Source organism: Aplosporella prunicola, assembly GCF_010093885.1.
Source record: "Aplosporella prunicola CBS 121167 unplaced genomic scaffold K452scaffold_21, whole genome shotgun sequence".
Classification (NCBI taxonomy): domain Eukaryota; kingdom Fungi; phylum Ascomycota; class Dothideomycetes; order Botryosphaeriales; family Aplosporellaceae; genus Aplosporella; species Aplosporella prunicola.
In genome coordinates, this window is record NW_022983549.1 from 22,537 (window position 1) to 37,753 (window position 15,217).

The 15,217-nt window shown below is 61.7% G+C and overlaps 7 protein-coding genes across 7 annotated transcripts in view; 3 read left to right on the forward strand and 4 right to left on the reverse strand.

The window, feature by feature from the left end:
- K452DRAFT_232874 (uncharacterized protein) overlaps positions 1-1,768 on the forward strand; it is a gene marked incomplete at both ends in the record, with an annotated part of 2,200 nt that extends 432 nt beyond the window's left edge. Inside the window, 3 exons of the mRNA XM_033537265.1 lie at positions 429-911; positions 954-1,401; positions 1,488-1,768. Coding sequence (XP_033394632.1) covers positions 429-911; positions 954-1,401; positions 1,488-1,768 — 1,212 coding nt within the window. The remainder of the gene's footprint in view (positions 1-428; positions 912-953; positions 1,402-1,487) is intronic.
- Positions 1,769-2,552: 784 nt separating this feature from the next.
- On the reverse strand, positions 2,553-4,325 carry K452DRAFT_328327 (uncharacterized protein; the record flags this gene model as incomplete). The annotated part of the gene is made up of 1 exon (XM_033544974.1): positions 2,553-4,325. The coding sequence occupies one exon, from the start codon at positions 4,323-4,325 to the stop codon at positions 2,553-2,555; it is 1,773 nt and encodes a 590-aa protein (XP_033394633.1).
- Positions 4,326-4,952: 627 nt separating this feature from the next.
- On the forward strand, positions 4,953-7,945 carry K452DRAFT_320588 (uncharacterized protein). Its single transcript, XM_033544336.1, has 5 exons — positions 4,953-5,304; positions 5,374-5,441; positions 5,498-5,503; positions 5,582-5,835; positions 5,904-7,945. The coding sequence occupies exons 1-5, from the start codon at positions 5,219-5,221 to the stop codon at positions 7,752-7,754; spliced, it is 2,265 nt and encodes a 754-aa protein (XP_033394634.1). The 5' UTR covers positions 4,953-5,218; the 3' UTR covers positions 7,755-7,945.
- A 511-nt stretch (positions 7,946-8,456) lies between these two features.
- K452DRAFT_78114 (uncharacterized protein) lies at positions 8,457-10,205 on the reverse strand. Its single transcript, XM_033547132.1, has 5 exons — positions 10,097-10,205; positions 9,681-10,034; positions 9,308-9,409; positions 9,116-9,239; positions 8,457-9,018 (listed from the first exon to the last, which is right to left on the reverse strand). The coding sequence occupies exons 1-5, from the start codon at positions 10,128-10,130 to the stop codon at positions 8,565-8,567; spliced, it is 1,068 nt and encodes a 355-aa protein (XP_033394635.1). The 5' UTR covers positions 10,131-10,205; the 3' UTR covers positions 8,457-8,564.
- Positions 10,206-10,279: 74 nt separating this feature from the next.
- K452DRAFT_78147 (uncharacterized protein) lies at positions 10,280-11,477 on the forward strand. The gene has a single exon (XM_033547133.1). It carries the CDS (start codon positions 10,620-10,622, stop codon positions 11,292-11,294), a length of 675 nt encoding a protein of 224 aa, XP_033394636.1. The 5' UTR covers positions 10,280-10,619; the 3' UTR covers positions 11,295-11,477.
- Positions 11,478-12,000: 523 nt separating this feature from the next.
- Positions 12,001-14,015, reverse strand: K452DRAFT_78163 (uncharacterized protein). The gene is made up of 4 exons (XM_033547134.1): positions 13,888-14,015; positions 13,628-13,840; positions 12,451-13,573; positions 12,001-12,390 (listed from the first exon to the last, which is right to left on the reverse strand). The coding sequence occupies exons 2-4, from the start codon at positions 13,648-13,650 to the stop codon at positions 12,094-12,096; spliced, it is 1,443 nt and encodes a 480-aa protein (XP_033394637.1). The 5' UTR covers positions 13,651-13,840; positions 13,888-14,015; the 3' UTR covers positions 12,001-12,093.
- Positions 14,016-14,333: 318 nt separating this feature from the next.
- Positions 14,334-15,209, reverse strand: K452DRAFT_310901 (uncharacterized protein; the record flags this gene model as incomplete). The annotated part of the gene is made up of 1 exon (XM_033543368.1): positions 14,334-15,209. The coding sequence occupies one exon, from the start codon at positions 15,207-15,209 to the stop codon at positions 14,334-14,336; it is 876 nt and encodes a 291-aa protein (XP_033394638.1).
- Positions 15,210-15,217: the final 8 nt, after the last annotated feature.

Below are 15,217 nucleotides of genomic sequence, written 5' to 3' on the forward strand. Positions count from 1 at the left end.
CTCCATCATTTTTATCCTCCAGTAGGCGTACGCCAACAGCACCCCATATTTTTTTTTGTCTTTATTATTTTATAATAAAGACAAAAAAAAATTGCTACAGGAAGCCTGTACAGGCTCCTGTTGCTGCTACGACTAGCCCTTTGTAGCATTTTGTAGCAATTTTTATGCCTCAACTGCTGGTGCATGGCGCCAGGCCAAGGGGTAATAAAAATTGCTACAAAAAAAAATTAAGGGGGGTATAAAAATGATGGAGGAATGTACAAGTAGTTATCTCATCATATATTTAGTGCTGGCGGCCGCTTGCGCAGAATTTTTTGTTTTGTATTTTATCTTCCCAGCCCCTCACTACCCCCCCCCCCCCCCCCCCCCCCCCCCCCCGCCTCACTTTGTGTGGAACACGATGATTGTAACCTCAGTCTCCTATGAAGAACCTGCTAGCTACGCTGGATGACTTCTCTCACCACCTCCTGACGACCCTCGACATGCTCCGCGACACGCCCATCCACGGCTCCCTCCAGCCCCCCGGCGCCGAGCAGAGATACCTCTTCGACTTCATCGACACGTCCAGCGTCGACGAGCTCAACGCCTCGCTGCGCGCCTGCATCGACCGCACCAACGACGCGTCGTCGGCTCTCACCGACACGCTCGAGCACTTTGGCACCTCGATCAGGAACATCACGCAGTCGCTCGTCTCGACCAACGCGCCGACCGACCCGTCCCCGACCCCTTCGTCGTTCCTGGTCCTCGAGAACCACGCCACCGAGGCCGCGGCTCTGCTACAGTCTCTGGTGCGCCACTACGACCTCTGCGTGACGGCCATCAAGCACACGGAAGGCGGAAACGAGGCAGCCACGCGCGCAACGTCGGACGACCCGCTCCCGACGGAGCTCAACCACCCGCACCTGGACAACGTGGCGCTGGAGATAGACGTGGCGACGCTGGAGCCGGGCGAGGCGGCGCTGCCGCCGATGAGCGCGGCGGAGCGGGCCGACATGCTGGCCGTGCTGGTCAACGACGCGGTCGAGGTCGAGGACGTCGTGGCCGAGATCCACGAGCGCGTGTCGGACATGGAGGCGGTGCTGGGGGAGATGTCGGCGCACGTGGCGACGGTGCAGGGCACGTACGCGGGGGTGATGCACACGTTCAGGCTGCTCAAGGGCGCGGGCAACGACATCCCGACGCACATGTCGGCGTGCCGCGTGTTCCTGGCGCGGTGGGCCGACGAGCGCTCCAAGATCGAGCAGGGGGTGCTGGCGCTCGAGGGGCTCAAAGAGTTCTACGACGGCTTCCTGGATGCGTACGACGGGCTGCTGGTGGAGATCGGGCGGCGGCGCGACGTGCGCGTCAAGATGGAGGCGATAGCGCGCGAGGCGGTGCGCAAGATCAACCGGCTGTACGAAGGTGCGTGCATGCATGCGTCCCCGGTCCCCCTTTCCTCGTCACAGTCCCGAAAAAAGCCCCAGCACGCTAACTTGACTTAACCGCAGACGACGTGACGGCGCGCAACTCGTTCCACGCGACCCAGGGGGACCACCTGCCCTCGGACATCTGGCCAGGGCTCGTCGACCCGCCGCCGCGCTACAGCATCGCCATGTCGACGGCTGACCGGCGCGACGGACACGGCCACAGCCACGGCCATGGTCATGGTCATGGCGGCGAGAACGACGCCGGCGAGGAAGGCGCCGTGGGGCTCCGCGATATCAGCATCCCGCATTTGCCGGACGAGGTGATTGCGGCAGCGAGGAGGCGCATGGAGGCGAGGCGGTAGGCGGGTGGGGTTGAATGTGTTGGGTGTGCGGGATGGGTGAGGAGGGTTTTTGGTTTGTTCCCAGGTGACTGTCTGATTGTTTGAGTGATTGTTTGATTACATTTCCCGTGCATGGTGTTGGCGGCGCTGCTAGGAGTAGGCGAGGTGAGGTGCGATGGATCTTGTGTGGGTGGATTTTCCGAGGGGGTCGGCTGGTGTGGTCTTTGTTTTGATTTTGATTTCGGGTTTGGTTTTGGGTTTCGTTCCGATACCATGGGGCTGATTTTGCGAGTGCTTGGTTGCTTGCTTGGTTGCTTAAGAGGTGAGAGTTGAGAAGTGAGAGTTGGGGGTTCTCTCTTTCTCGCTTGCTTTCGTCCTCTCGGCGTAAGACGGACGGACGGACAGACGGGCAGACGTGGCTGTGGATACCAGCCAGGCTAGAGCTTTAGAGCTTGAGATAGAGAGCGACATAGAGCGATACACACAGAGGGAGAGGGACGGTTATGCTTGTTTGTTTGTTTGTTTGTTTGCTTCTTACGGAGCCAAGTAAGTTAGCTCTTTAAATAGGTACAGACATGGCATTCCATAACGCATAACATAACGTATCACGACCTCTAATCCTAATCCTTTTTTTTTTCCATCTATCCATCCATGCATCTATCTCCCTCCTTTTCCGTTTCCATAACCATAACCATATCCATTCACAATTCCAACTAACCAACTTTTGGGTATCCTAAAAACGCCCTTCCCCCCTCCCTCCATCCCATCACCCTCAACCTCCCATCTACCCTTCCCCTTCCCCCATCTATTTCTTCCGCCCACCCCCCGCAACAGCAACCGCCCGCTTCTTGACGTGCTTCGGAATCTTCGTCTTGCGCTTCTCGCGCTTCTCCTCCTTGACCGCAGCCTTGTGCGCGCGCTTCTCGTCCTTGTCCTCGAAGCGGCGGCCGCGCGGGCGGGCCGCCTCTTTCGCGGCGTAGCGCGCGGCGCGGGCCTCGGGGTCCTCGTTTTCGTCGTCGGCGTCGGCGTCGCTCGAGCTGTCGCTGTCTTCGTCCTCGTCGGAAGCGGAGCCGTCCTCGCCTGCTGCTGCTTTTCCGTCCGCGTCAGGCTGCTTCTTCTGCCCCGCCAGCAGCGCCTGGTACACGAGGCTGTCGGCGTGGCCGGCGCCCACGAGCGCCGCGTCCCGGTCCACGTCGTACACCTGGTCCAGCGTCTGGGGGATGTACTGTTTGCGGAAGACCTCGTTGTCGACCTCGTCGTCGGCGAGGGAGCCGTCGCCCTCGTGGGAGTCGCGCTCGTCCCACAGCTGCGCCAGGCGCGCCAGCATGCCCGGCATGTCGGTGGGCGCGTCGGGCGCGCACACAAACGCGTACACGGTCCGGTCCGGCAGGGGCGCGACGCCGCGGTGGCGGAAGAAGTCGCCGGCGTTCTTGATGTCGGTGCGCAGGAACTCGAGGGCGTGCGGGTGGTCGTGCTCGACCGACTGCGAGACGTCGATGATGCAGAGCTGGCGCTCGTGGTACAGGATGTTGTACTCGGAGAGATCGGCGTGCACGAGGCGGCACACCTGGTACATGGTGCGCATGTAAGCGAGCAGGGTGAAGTAGAGGTCGCGCCAGGCGAGCTCGGCCGCCGCAGCGTCGTCGCCGCAGCCCAGGTCGGGCGCGACGTCGCGCAGGCGCGGGGCCGGCCAGCCCTTGCGGTCGCCCAGGAACCCCATCACCAGCACGTGCTGCTGCAGGTGCAGCGGCTCCGGGCACGGGATGCCTGCCGCGTGTAAGCGCTTGAGGTTGCGCATTTCCTTCTCAGCCCACAGGCGCACCATGGCGCGGTTGCTGCCCTTGGCGTAGCCGCCGCGGAAGCGGAACTCGGAGGAGATGTACTTTTCGCGGTCCTTGAAGACGAGGATGGCTGTCTTGTAGATCTTGATGGCGCGGTGCTGGGGCGGCGAGGCGCCGTCGTCGTCGGGGATCTGCAGGGCGTGGTAGACGTTGGCCTCCTTGCCGGTCGAGACGCAGCCGTGGACTTCGGAGACGATGCCGCGGTTGATCATCTGCAGCAGGAGCATGCGGGTGCGAGGGTCGAGGACCTGCTCGCTGGTGGCGCGGTCGGCCTTGTCCTTGCCCGAGTCCTTGCCGCCGCCGCCGCCGCGCTCAAAGGCCGCATCGTCGTTGATGCGGATTTTGCTGGCGTGGGCGCTGAGCGACTTGATGCGGTCGTCGACGCTGACGCGCGTGTTCAGCGTCGCCTTCTTCTGGGCGTTGGTGCCGCGCTTCTCGGCCGCGGGCACGCTCTCGTCGTTGAGGCGGCGCTGCCGGTTGTACGACTTGGTATAGTCGTTTGGGTTGCCGGTGGCGAGCTGGTCGGCGGCAACGTCGTCGTCAGCCTCTTCGTCGTCGTCATGGTCGAATAAATCGTCGTAGTCCTCGTCGTCGTCATGGTTGTCGTCGGGGTATGTGACGCGCGTGTCGGGCAGGGCAACACCGCCGGCGGGATCGAAGTCGTAGCCGGCGTTGGGGGTGTAGGTGTGGGCGGGCTCGTGGGCTTGGGCGGGCGAGTCGTCGCGAAGGTCGGCCATGGTGGCGGCAACGAAGGGGAGAATAGGTAGAGAGAGAGAGCCAGTCGTCGAAGTCAGAGAAATTTCACGGCACTTTCGCGTCATGCAAGCAACTGTTCCCCGCGCTAAGCCCTGCACTAGCCAAGTTGGGCGGGCGGTGAGAGATGCGGTCGATGGCACACCTTGTTACAGCCTTGCAGCCTCACACTCGAGGCCACCTACCAGTGTCAGAACTAACAACCAAGACTAATCGTTGGCCCGTTCATATGGACAGATGGACAGACATGCGTCGATGGTTATTTACCTGGCGACTCGCTTGCGACGCCCAACCGTTGGCCTAGCGCTAAGCCTTGTCAGGGGGAGCCGCTAGAAAGTTGTAGCCCTACCCTCTTAAATTCGACTCTTTCGGCCCCAAAGATCGTCCTTCGATACGCAAAAAAAGATGCGCGCACCGACTTTCTCTCCTCCTTTGCGCTGGCCTTCACCCTCTCAGCTTCGTATCTGCCGGGGTCTGAAAACGACTTCAAACCGCGCTTGTCACAGCCCGTCCTTCGTTTCTTCCTCCAACCTCGGGGCTTAGACGAGGCTGCGTGTGCCTGCCTACATGTGCCGACTGCTCGTGTCAACTAGGTACCAACTACAGCCACCCGACGGGAGGCTTACGGCGACCGTGTAGTACTCCTCCGGTGTACAGCCATGACGGCCTTGAAGGATGGAGGATTGCGGGGATGGTGGGACCCCTGAAGGTGGGTCATTTGCCCTACTACTTGGCTCTTGCTCGTTGCGCAGTAAAGACCGCACGGCTGCCCGCTGGCCCATCTTTGCGCTGGCTCTCTCTCTCTCTCTCTCTCTCTCTCCTCTCCAGTCTTCTTCTTCTTCTTCTTTTTTCCTCTTCTTCTTCTTCCTCCTAGATCATGTCCCTCACGCTCTTTTCCTCCACGTTTTCGCTCTGCGCTTCGCTCTCCTTGTCGCTGTCCAAGTCCCGTCTTCTGCAATCAAGGTCTGTCGGCCCCTCCAGTCATAGGTACCTCATACGCCCCCAGCACCACTGCTGACCCGCGCCTGAAAGTGTCTGGTTCATATCTGCTTCAATCTCGATACTCACAAGCCGATATCTATTAATAGAAAACTACTATCGTGAGTTTTTCTCTTTCCGCCGACCCATCCCCGAAGCTTGCTGATCATCTTGCCAGACTATCGTAAGCGCTTTTTTTTTTTTGTCCCTCTGTCGTCGATGTCGCCGTCGCCGTTGCGAGCCCGCTGACTTTGAGAGCAAGCCTCGCACCTTTTGTTGTGGGCCCTGCTTGTCTGCTCGCTCGTCATACTCGCCAAATACGTCGTTAGCCCCAGCGACGGCTACCAGCGCATACCGGAATGGCTGCCCACGAATTCGGAGCACGATGATGAAGAAACAACGACGGGGCATGCCCTGCGCTCGCTGCCTGCCGCCATCTGTCTCGCCTTGTCGATACCCTTGACCATGCAGGCCGTGCTGCACTGGACTAATCTGCCGTCGTTGTTGATGATGCCCGTGAGTAGTACATGCCTAGGGCTTGCGCCACATTGTTGCCGGGAGCCGAAGCTGACGCCACGTCGCAGATAATCGCGTACTTCACCGACGTCACCCTCACGCCGTTCGTGACGCACTCGACGCTTAGCTGGACCAGCTTCCACCGCATGCCTCTGTTCTTCGTCGGCCTCGTGCTGTGCACCTACGTCGTCTACGACGAGTACCGGCTGACGACAGAGAACCTGCTGACGACGGTGCCGGCCATGGCCCTCGCGGGTGCGGCGACGGCCTTGGGCCGCAAGCCCGGCGCGGGCGCCGTCACGCGGCACCGGTACGGCTCGGTGCCGACGTACCGGCTCATGGGGCTGCCGCTGGCGCTGTTCTTCACGTTTGTGGGGTGCGTGTGGAAGGAGAGCACGTGGAGCGCCGCCGCGGACCTGGCCAACGTGGATCCCCTGCTGCTGGGCCTAAACGTGGGCAGCACCGTCGCAGCGCTGCTCATCGGGAGCTCGTTCCTCATCCCGGTGATGCTGGACGACACGGCGACGCCGTGCCGGGCGCACGTGTCGTGGCTGGCGCGCCTCGGGGCCAATTGCCTGCTGACGGCAGTCGTGGGCTGGGCGTCGACGTTCATCACGCTCGGCTCGTACGCCACCATCTCGCAGCTGCCGGCGTACTTCACGACGATGGGGTTGCTGTTCAGCCTGCAGCCGAGCGACGGGATGGGCGCCCACGGCAAGAAGGGCAAGCAGCGGGCGCATGTGGACGACGCCGAGGGGCTGCTGGGGCTGCAGCAGCTGGCGGAGCGCGCGGGCGGCGGCGGCGACGAGGAGTGCAGCCGCGAGGACGCGCAGCCCGACACGGCGGCGACGCAGTCGGTGCAGGACGCTAGCGTGTTCGGGGCGGCGCTGGTGGTCATGCTGGTGGCGTGGACGCTGTTCATCATCCGCAACTTCCAGCCCATGGCGGTGGGCACGCCGCCGGCGGCGCCGCCGCACCTGGACCTGGCGTACGAGCCTAGGCACGGCTTCGACGTCGTCATCAGCATGTACGAGGAGCCCATCTCGGCCGTCAACGCCATCATGGCGGGGCTCGCGGCGATCCCGGCCATCAACGCGTCGGCGCCGCGTCTCTTCCTCTACACCAAGGACGAGGCGCTGTCGGAGCCGGAGCTCGCGGCGCTGCAAGCGGCCACGAACGCGCACCGCGTGACGCAGCTGCCCAATGCCGGGCGCGAGGGCGCCACGTACCTGGAGCACATGGTGGGGCAGTGGGAGGGGCTGGCGCGGCACACGCTGTTCGCGCAGGCCGACGTGCACAACGAGGACGACTTCTTCCGGCGCGTCGAGCAGTACTTCGACCCCGTCGCGACGGGGATGCTGAGTCTGGGCTTCGCGGGGCACATGTGCGATACGCGGGATGCGGGCGCAGGGAACAAGAAGTGCGGCGACCGCTGGGGCTGGTACGAGGACGCGGCACTGCTGCGCGATCTTTGCTTGAGGGCGCAGCAGGGGGCGCAGCAGCATTCGCAGCAGCAGGAAGAGGAGGGAAACCACCAGCAGCAGCAGCAGCACGACGCCTCGGCCTCGGCCTGCGACCGCGTGCTCCTGACGTACAAAGGGCAGTTCATCGCATCCGCCGCGCGGATCCGAGCACCGGGGCAGGCGCTATACAAAGAACTGCGGACCGCGCTCCTCGACCGCGCGAGCTGGGCGCACCGGGAGCCGTACCTGTCCGGGCGGGCAGACTCGCTCAACGCGCCGCGGCTGGGGTATACGCTGGAGCGGGCGTGGGCGGCGCTGCTGCAGTGCGGCGAGGCGCGGATCGCGGGGCGGTGTCCGAGTCTGCTGAGCGGCATGGGCAGTGAAGGGGAGAAGGCGGACTGCGCGTGTTTGGATCCGGTCGAGGTCGTGGAGAAGGAGTATGATGAGCGGGAGTGATGGAGCGTGGTGTGTGGTGGTTGTTGGTTTGGTTTGGTGGTGGTGGTGGTGGTGGTGATGATACCCCTGGTGTTGGATGTTTGATTGTTTGATTGTTTGATTGATTGTTTGTATGTATGTATGTTGTGTAAGTAAGTAAGTACCTGCGATGGATAGACAGATAGATAGATAGATAGAAAGATAGACGTCGTTATCGTAAGTAGTCATTGTTATCATTGTCGTTGTCGTTGTCATAGTCGCACAGTGTCACGTTGCCTTGCGCCTTGCGGTACCTACTACATACATATGTAAAACAAGCAACTAGCGCAGCCAGTGGCGGGCGTCGTGGCGGTGGCGCATCTTAGCTCCCGACTCGCGATGGCGTGCAACGTGCGCTAGAGGACTCTACTCTAGCTCTCTGCGTAGCTCGGGCGCCCATGGGGTCCTGTGGGGCGCGGGGCGCGCGCGTGTGATCGGAGGCGTTTTTTTTTTTTACGATGGTGGCTGCTGTTGTACTTTTGTGATGGATGGTGATGGATGGTGTTGGGTTTATGGATTGGGGTTTTGGCGCTGTGGCTATGTACTTGGGTAGATGTCGGTGTAGATATATAGGCATGTATCTGGGTATGGCACGTCCAACAATGACTAGATAACAACGACGATGTAGCTAGCTTACTCGTAACGGCATAAAATAAACCGGAATTCTATTTCTAGCTTGGGGAAAAAGGGAGAAAGCAGAAAGTAGGACAAGAAGTCAAAGTCTGGAAAGAAGTCGAAGTTTCAAAAGTCGAAGAGGTTTTAAAAGGGAAAAAAGAAGAGCCATCCTCCCAATTACTCCGGCTTCTGCGCGCAGATCATGTACAGTGTATAATAAGCATGGACCTTGGGATCGCTGACGGCCGCTCTCGCCTTCGCAATCAGCACCTCGGCCTCCTCCTTCCGCCACCCCAGCCCCTTGCACAGCGGGCCGTTAATCGCCATCTGCATCGCGTCGATGACGGCGGCCTGCATGTACAGCCCGCACGTGCGCAGCAGCTTGTTCTTGGCCCACGGGCCCAGCGGCACCTTGATCTCGCGCACCGTCACGTCGCGGTAGCCCGCCTCGCGCAGCATGGCGGGGATCTTGCGCGGAATGCGCATGTCCACGTTGAAGGTCGACAGGCCCTGCGCTACCAGGTCCATGTACACCGCGTACGCCCAGTCGGGCGCCATTGTCATGTCGTCGCAGGCGGGGCTTGCGAGGTCGATTTCTTGGATTTCGAGGTATGCGCCGGGTTTGAGGTGGCTGTGTGGTGAGAGGGGGTGGTTAGTTGGTTGGTTGTTTGTTTGTTTGCGTCTTCTTTCTTTCTGGGTGTGTATGTGTGGAGGGGCTAGGTACGCACGTGTAGGCGGCGGCGAGGACGCCCGGCCAGTCTTTGATCGCGGGCGCCATGGCGCGGATGTGGATCAGGTCAAAGGGCGCCGAGTAGACCCATTCGCTCTCAATGTCGTCGACGAGGAAGCGCACTGCGAGGAAAGAAGAAGTTAGCTCTTGCTTGTTTGGTCGCGTGCCTTCCATATCCATCTCCACGTACCGTTCGGCGGAACCCAGGTCGGCTGGATGGGACTCAGGTCGACGCCTATGACTTCGGCGCTCGGGTAGGCGTCGCCCATGTCAATGCACCAGATGCCCGTTCCTATTCGCGGCGGGTCAGTTCAGGTCAAGCTTTGTGTAAGCGTGGGCGCGCGCTGAGTCTTCTCTCGCTCTCTTCCCGTCCATCTCTCAGTCTGTAGGTATGTGTGTGTGCCTCTCTCTCCCTCTCTCTGACAACAACAAAGTCTCTCCAGCACAGGTACTACTGCATGCATGTGTGTGCGCGCTCTTTTTCTCTCTCTCTCTCTATCTCCCCTGCGCGCCCGCGCCACACAGACAACACACCTCTCAGCCCGGCGGCAGCAGCGCATTACCTGTTCCGAGGTCGAGGATGCGCGAGGGATGCTCGCCAACGGGCGCAAAGAACAGCTTGTCGCCGCACACGGCAACGGTCATGGCGTGCTTCATGTCCTCGCGGTCCTGCTCGGCCTCGTCGTTGGGGAAGACGTAGCGGCCCTCGCAGAACTTGTGGTACCGGCGGCCGTTCTCGAAGGTGTAGTCGCGCACGCTGGACGAGACGGACGTGGTGACGCTGCCGTCGTCGCCGCCGCTCTCGAAGCCCGACTCGGCGTAGTCGGACGTGGCATCATCGTGGTCGTCGTTGGCCTCGATGTGGGTGCCAGCCTGGTTGGCGGCCTCGGCGATCTCGTCAGCCGCGTTGCCATCGTCTGCGGGCGGGGGAGGACTATCGTCAGCCATGGGGCGTGGATCGCGTCGATTCTTCTCTCACCGGCGCCGAGGATGGCGAGGCTGTGGGCGCGCATGGCCCGGAGGGGAGCAAGAGTTATTATAGATTGCGACGAGGGTGAGTGTGGGTCGTTGACGGGCGTTGCTGGAGGGGAAAAGGGCCCATGGGCTGCATGTCGCTCGCTCTCGATGCAGTGAAGGGTGGGGCCGGAGTTAACGCGTTACTAAACATCTCGCCTAACGTCTTCCGACATGGACATCACTCACTTCTTCCGTACTTTGACTACTTCGGACCTCCACGGATACGCCTTGCTATTTCCTACCTCCTCGCAAACCCGCTCACTCATTCTCACTCACCCTCACCTCGTTTCCATGGCTCGCCGCCGCTCGTGTGAGCTCGTAGTGCTCGTGTCCCTCGTCAGCAAGACCCTTTACTTTGCCATGACGACACGGATCCGTGATATAAATCTGACTGACCTTCACTGACACTGACACCTTCACAGCAACCGTCCGCATTCACCCTCCAGCTTTACATCACTCACTCACTCACTCACTTTCCAACCACCATGAAGTCACTTGCCCTCCTCTTCCTCTCCGGCCTCGCCGCCGCCGCTCCCCACCCGCACACCCTTCTCCTCCCCCGCCAGCAGAAGCAGATCCCCACCGGCACCTTCGGGCCCTACACGCTCGTCGTGAACGCGCACACCACGGCGCTCGACACGCTGCGGCTGAGCGCGCAGCACGGCCTCTTCACCATTAGCACCGCCTCGGCCGACACGGGCCCAACCACGCTCTGCAACCCCGCCGCCAGCAGTGGCGAGTGTCGCTACCCCAACAACGAAACCGCCGTCATCTACTCGACCGGCAGCGTGTACCTCGACGTGGACGGCGCGGGCGGCTCGCAGCAAGTCTACGTCGACACGGCCACGCACGCGCTGCGCTACACAGCCAAGGGCGAAGGAGCGCCCGACGCGAACTTCAGCCTGCGCGCGTACCCGGACCCGTTGATCCCCGGGTCGACGCCTGTGCTCGGCCACGTCCCGGGCGCCGACGACAACGTCTTCCCTGGCGGCGGGCTGGTGGCGTGCCCGCTGGTCGAGGGCAGAAAATGGCAGGTCTTTGCGTACGAGGCGGCGAGGCCGCCGGTGCGGCCGTGCTTGAGCTTCCTGGCGCAGGTGCATGCGTATGCGAGTCCGTTGGCTGGGGGCGGCGCCGCGGCGTATGCGTATGCTGCTGAGTAGGTGGGGGATGTGGAGACGAGACAGCTTGGTAGGCTGGGTGGGAGTCGGGCTTTTGAAATGCTGTTTTGGGGGGACACGACGAGCGACGAAGTGATGGATGAATGAGCGAATGAGCGAACGAACGAAGGAACGAACGAATGGACGAGCCAACACCAATCTTTTAATGGATGATAATGTCTACCTACCACCGTAGTTAATCACTGTCCTTTTAGTAAATACATACATACATACATACATATATATATAGGTAGTTCCTACAAACCAACAAGCACAAACAAACCCATACACCCAAACAAACTACCTAGGTACAAACCCAAGCAGCCCAGCACGTCCATCAGTAGGTTACATGGTAAATAAAACATCACATCACATCACACCAGCCCACCCCACCAAAACCAAAAAAAGAAAGAAAAAAGAAAAAGCAAGCAACACCCGGCCCCGGGCCCCGATCGGCCCCTCGCACCAAGAGCAGCGACACCTCCACACCGCCACGCGCTCTCGCCACAGTAGGCAAGCAGCTCCGTCGGCCGTCGCGGCTGTAGGTGGACGGCTCCACGGACTCTCGATCCGCGCCGATGTGTGCAGTACAGTGCAGTGCACTCGTGCTACGTAGGTGAGACCGAGAGGCGAGAAAGAGAGGCTGCCTTGCGGATATTGGCTTGGCTTGGCTTGACTTGGCTTGGCTTGGCTTGGTTTGTCCCCGGCCTCAGGGCAACCCTTGCCCTTGCTTTTCGTCGTGCAACCCCAGTTCCGAAGCTCACTCGCATACATGATCGGAAGGCATGCATGGACGGCAGGGCTAACGGCGCAACGCGCGCAGGCGCAACTTCCCCTCCCTCAGCAGCCACGTCCACAAGCCGACGAAGACGGCCACATCGACGAAGCCAAACACCAGCGCGCCGCCGACCATGGCCGAGCGGTAGGGCCAGGCGTCGGCGGGCGGGATGGGGATGCGCGTGACGGCGACGAGCCACGGCAGGGTCCAGCAGAAGGAGGCGACGAGGGAGTGGGCGAGGTAGAGCAGGGGCGTGGTGGCGAGGAGGATGGTGGCGAGTTGGGTGTGGAGGGCGTAGAGGATGTAGGTCCAGTCGATAGTCTGTGCGTGTTAGTAGTAGGACGTAGGGGTCGTATGTATAGGTAGGTGTATTCTACGTACCCTCCACATCTTGGCTGCGATGCGCGCCGCCTCCTCCGACGCAGACAGGTACAACGCGAAGCGCCTCGCGCCCGCCTCAGCCAGCGCCACGCACAAGGCCACCTCAAAGAGCAGCAGGACGAGACAGGCGACAAACGCGGGCCTGACAATGCGCGCGACGTCGCGCGTAGCGGCTCTGGGCTGCCGCTTTCCCACGCCCACGCCCACGCCCACGCGCCACGCCCCCCACTCGTGCCCGACCAACGCCAGCGACGTCGCTTCCAGCGCCTGCACCGGCACCATGACCAGCCCCTGCCGCATCGTCTTGAACACGCCCCACGCCGTCGCGTAGTCGGCCCCCATGGCTGCCATCTTGCTCACTAGCCACAGGCCCAGCGCGTTGCGCACGGCCGACTCGAGGAACGTCAGCGCGCCGGGACGGGCGAGCACTTTGAGCGCGGCCAGGGAGACGCCGCGCCCGCTCGTCGTCACATGTTGCGCCGCTGCCGCCTTGTTCATCCGCCGCAGCGCCCGCACATTGCCGAGCAGGAAGTAGGCGAGCCCGACGAGCCCAGCGCCCACATCGCACGCCAGCCGGACAGCCGCCTGCAGAGCGACCGTCGGCTCGCGGGCGCCGACACGGAACCGCGAGAGCAGCACCAAGTCCAGCAGGGCATTGAGCGCGACCCTAGCTCCGCTGCTCACGAGCGGGACGTCGGGCCTATCGAGCGCGCGCGAGCCCGCCGCAACCGCAACCTCGACGGCCGCCGCCAGGGCTGAGCACGCCGAGAGCCTTGCATAGGCCACAGACGCGGCATGGGCGTGGTGCGGCACGAACGCGCGCGCCGCAGCGACCAAGACGACGGAGACGGCGGCGCCCAGGACCGCTTGTGCCGCGACGAGCGTGTGCGCGAGCCCCAGCCGCTCGCGCAGCCCCCGTCCCGCGCGGTCGCCGATGACGAGCCAGGCGGCGCGGGGGAGGCCGTCGTTCAGCGCGGCGGCGACGGCGCCCATGTACGTGTACGCGTGGATGGTGGCGACGAGGGAGGCGTCGTCGATGCGCGCGACCCAGAGCTTGCTGAGGGTGGCGTAGAGGGCGGGGAGGGCGAAGGCGGCGGCGTTGAAGAGCGCCGCGCCCGCGTATCTGGTGTTGCGTGAGGGAATGCGCGGCGGTTGGGTTGGAGAGGCGCGGTTCTACGTGCTCACCGGCGGCGGCTCCATGCTTTCTCTTTCTTCTCCTCCTCCCCCTCCTCGTTTGGGCGCAGGCTTGCATCGTCTTCGTGCCCGTGGACGAGCGTACTCGCAGTCCCGTCTTCAAAGCGCGAGGATGCCGTAGCTGCATCACTCGTCCCAATAAAGACGATGCCTTTCGGAATATTCTTCATAGCGGCGGTGCAGACGGGCCAATTGGCTAAAACAAGTTAGGCAGGGTGCAGACAAGAGACGGACAGACAGCACCAACAAAGCAAAGAAAAGCTGCAGTACAGATGATCAATGTCAGGACGAGGTAGGTGGAAGCTGGCGGCTGCTGTTCTGTGTGATGTAAATCTACAGGGAAAGGCGGGGTCGCCAAGCCACCGCACAATCAACCCAAAGAAGCCCCGCCAGTAGACGGGTAGTCTGAACGCCTCCAAAAGTGTTTTTCTAATACACGTGATTAAAAAAGAAAAAAGGGAGAAAACTTTTAAAAGCTTCGCGGTTGTAACGTGACGATTGAGCCGTGGGCAGGTAATTATTCGTAGATAGAGCTCCTTTTCTTTTCCTTCTTTTACTTTTCTGACCAGTACCAGCCTGAGCTCCGACGTCTTTTTTCTTTCTTCGTTTTTCTTCTCGTAAGCATCAGAACCATCCCCACATTACATCTCTTGCGGGGGGAAATAGACGGGCAATCGGACAAAAACGGCCTAGTTGAAGACGACGGTCTTGTGGCCGTTGAGGATGACGCGGTGCTCGGCGGTCCACTTGACGGCGGCGGCCAGGACCTGGCTCTCGACGTTGGAGCCCTCCTGGGTCAGCTCCTTGGGGCTCATCGAGTGGTCGACGCGGACGACGCGCTGCTCGATGATAGGGCCCTCGTCAAGGTCGGCGGTAACGAAATGGGCCGTGGCGCCGATGATCTTGACGCCGCGCTCGTAGGCCTGGTGGTAGGGCTTGGCGCCCTTGAACGACGGCAAGAAGCTGTGGTGGATGTTGATGATCTTGCCCGACATGGCGGAGCACAGGCCGGGGCTCAGGACCTGCATGTAGCGGGCCAGCACGACCAGGTCGATGTTGTTCTCGGCAATCAGGTCCAGGATCTGCTTTTCCTGCTGCAGCTTGGTGTCGGCGGAGACGGGCAGGTGGTGGAAGGGGATCTTGTAGCTCTCGGCCAGCGGCTTGAAGTCCGGGTGGTTGGAGACGATCAGCGGCACCTCGATGGGCAGCTGGTTGGTCGACTGGCGGAACAGCAGGTCGTTGAGGCAGTGGCCGATCTTGGAGACCATGATGAGCACGCGCGGCTTCTTGGCCACAGGCCGCAGCTGCAGGTCCAGCTTGAGGTCGGCGACGGGCTCGGCAAACAGCCCTGTCAGCTGCGCCGTATCCAGCTTGGCCGATGCCTCGTCGTGCCCGCCAAAGTGCACCCGCATGAAGAAGCGCTCCGACGTCGGGTCGAAGAACTGCTGCGAGTCGAGGATGTTGAGGTTGTTCTTGGCCAGCACCCCCGTCACCGCGTGCACGATGCCCGGCCGGTCGTGGCACGACAGCGTGAGGATGTGGTCATTCGGCTTGCCGGCCGCCATTGCGAAGG

What these genes read in the sequence shown, in the direction of transcription:
- K452DRAFT_320588 (XM_033544336.1), top strand. Translation starts at nt 5,219, where the DNA reads ATGTCCCTCACGCTCTTTTCCTCCACGTTTTCGCTCTGCGCTTCGCTC. An exon ending in TCCCGTCTTCTGCAATCAAG is followed by an intron (nt 5,305 to 5,373) that starts GTCTGTCGGCCC and finishes CGCGCCTGAAAG; the next exon opens with TGTCTGGTTCATATCTGCTT. An exon ending in CGTCGTTGTTGATGATGCCC is followed by an intron (nt 5,836 to 5,903) that starts GTGAGTAGTACA and finishes GCCACGTCGCAG; the next exon opens with ATAATCGCGTACTTCACCGA.
- K452DRAFT_78114 (XM_033547132.1), bottom strand. Translation starts at nt 10,130, where the DNA reads ATGCGCGCCCACAGCCTCGCCATCCTCGGCGCCG. An exon ending in GACCTGGGTTCCGCCGAACG is followed by an intron (nt 9,240 to 9,307) that starts GTACGTGGAGAT and finishes CTTTCCTCGCAG; the next exon opens with TGCGCTTCCTCGTCGACGAC. An exon ending in GTCCTCGCCGCCGCCTACAC is followed by an intron (nt 9,019 to 9,115) that starts GTGCGTACCTAG and finishes CTCACCACACAG; the next exon opens with CCACCTCAAACCCGGCGCAT.
- K452DRAFT_78147 (XM_033547133.1), top strand. Translation starts at nt 10,620, where the DNA reads ATGAAGTCACTTGCCCTCCTCTTCCTCTCCGGCCTCGCCGCCGCCGCT.
- K452DRAFT_78163 (XM_033547134.1), bottom strand. Translation starts at nt 13,650, where the DNA reads ATGGAGCCGCCGCCGGTGAGCAC. An exon ending in GAGCCGCCGCCGGTGAGCAC is followed by an intron (nt 13,574 to 13,627) that starts GTAGAACCGCGC and finishes ACGCAACACCAG; the next exon opens with ATACGCGGGCGCGGCGCTCT. An exon ending in TCGCAGCCAAGATGTGGAGG is followed by an intron (nt 12,391 to 12,450) that starts GTACGTAGAATA and finishes TAACACGCACAG; the next exon opens with ACTATCGACTGGACCTACAT.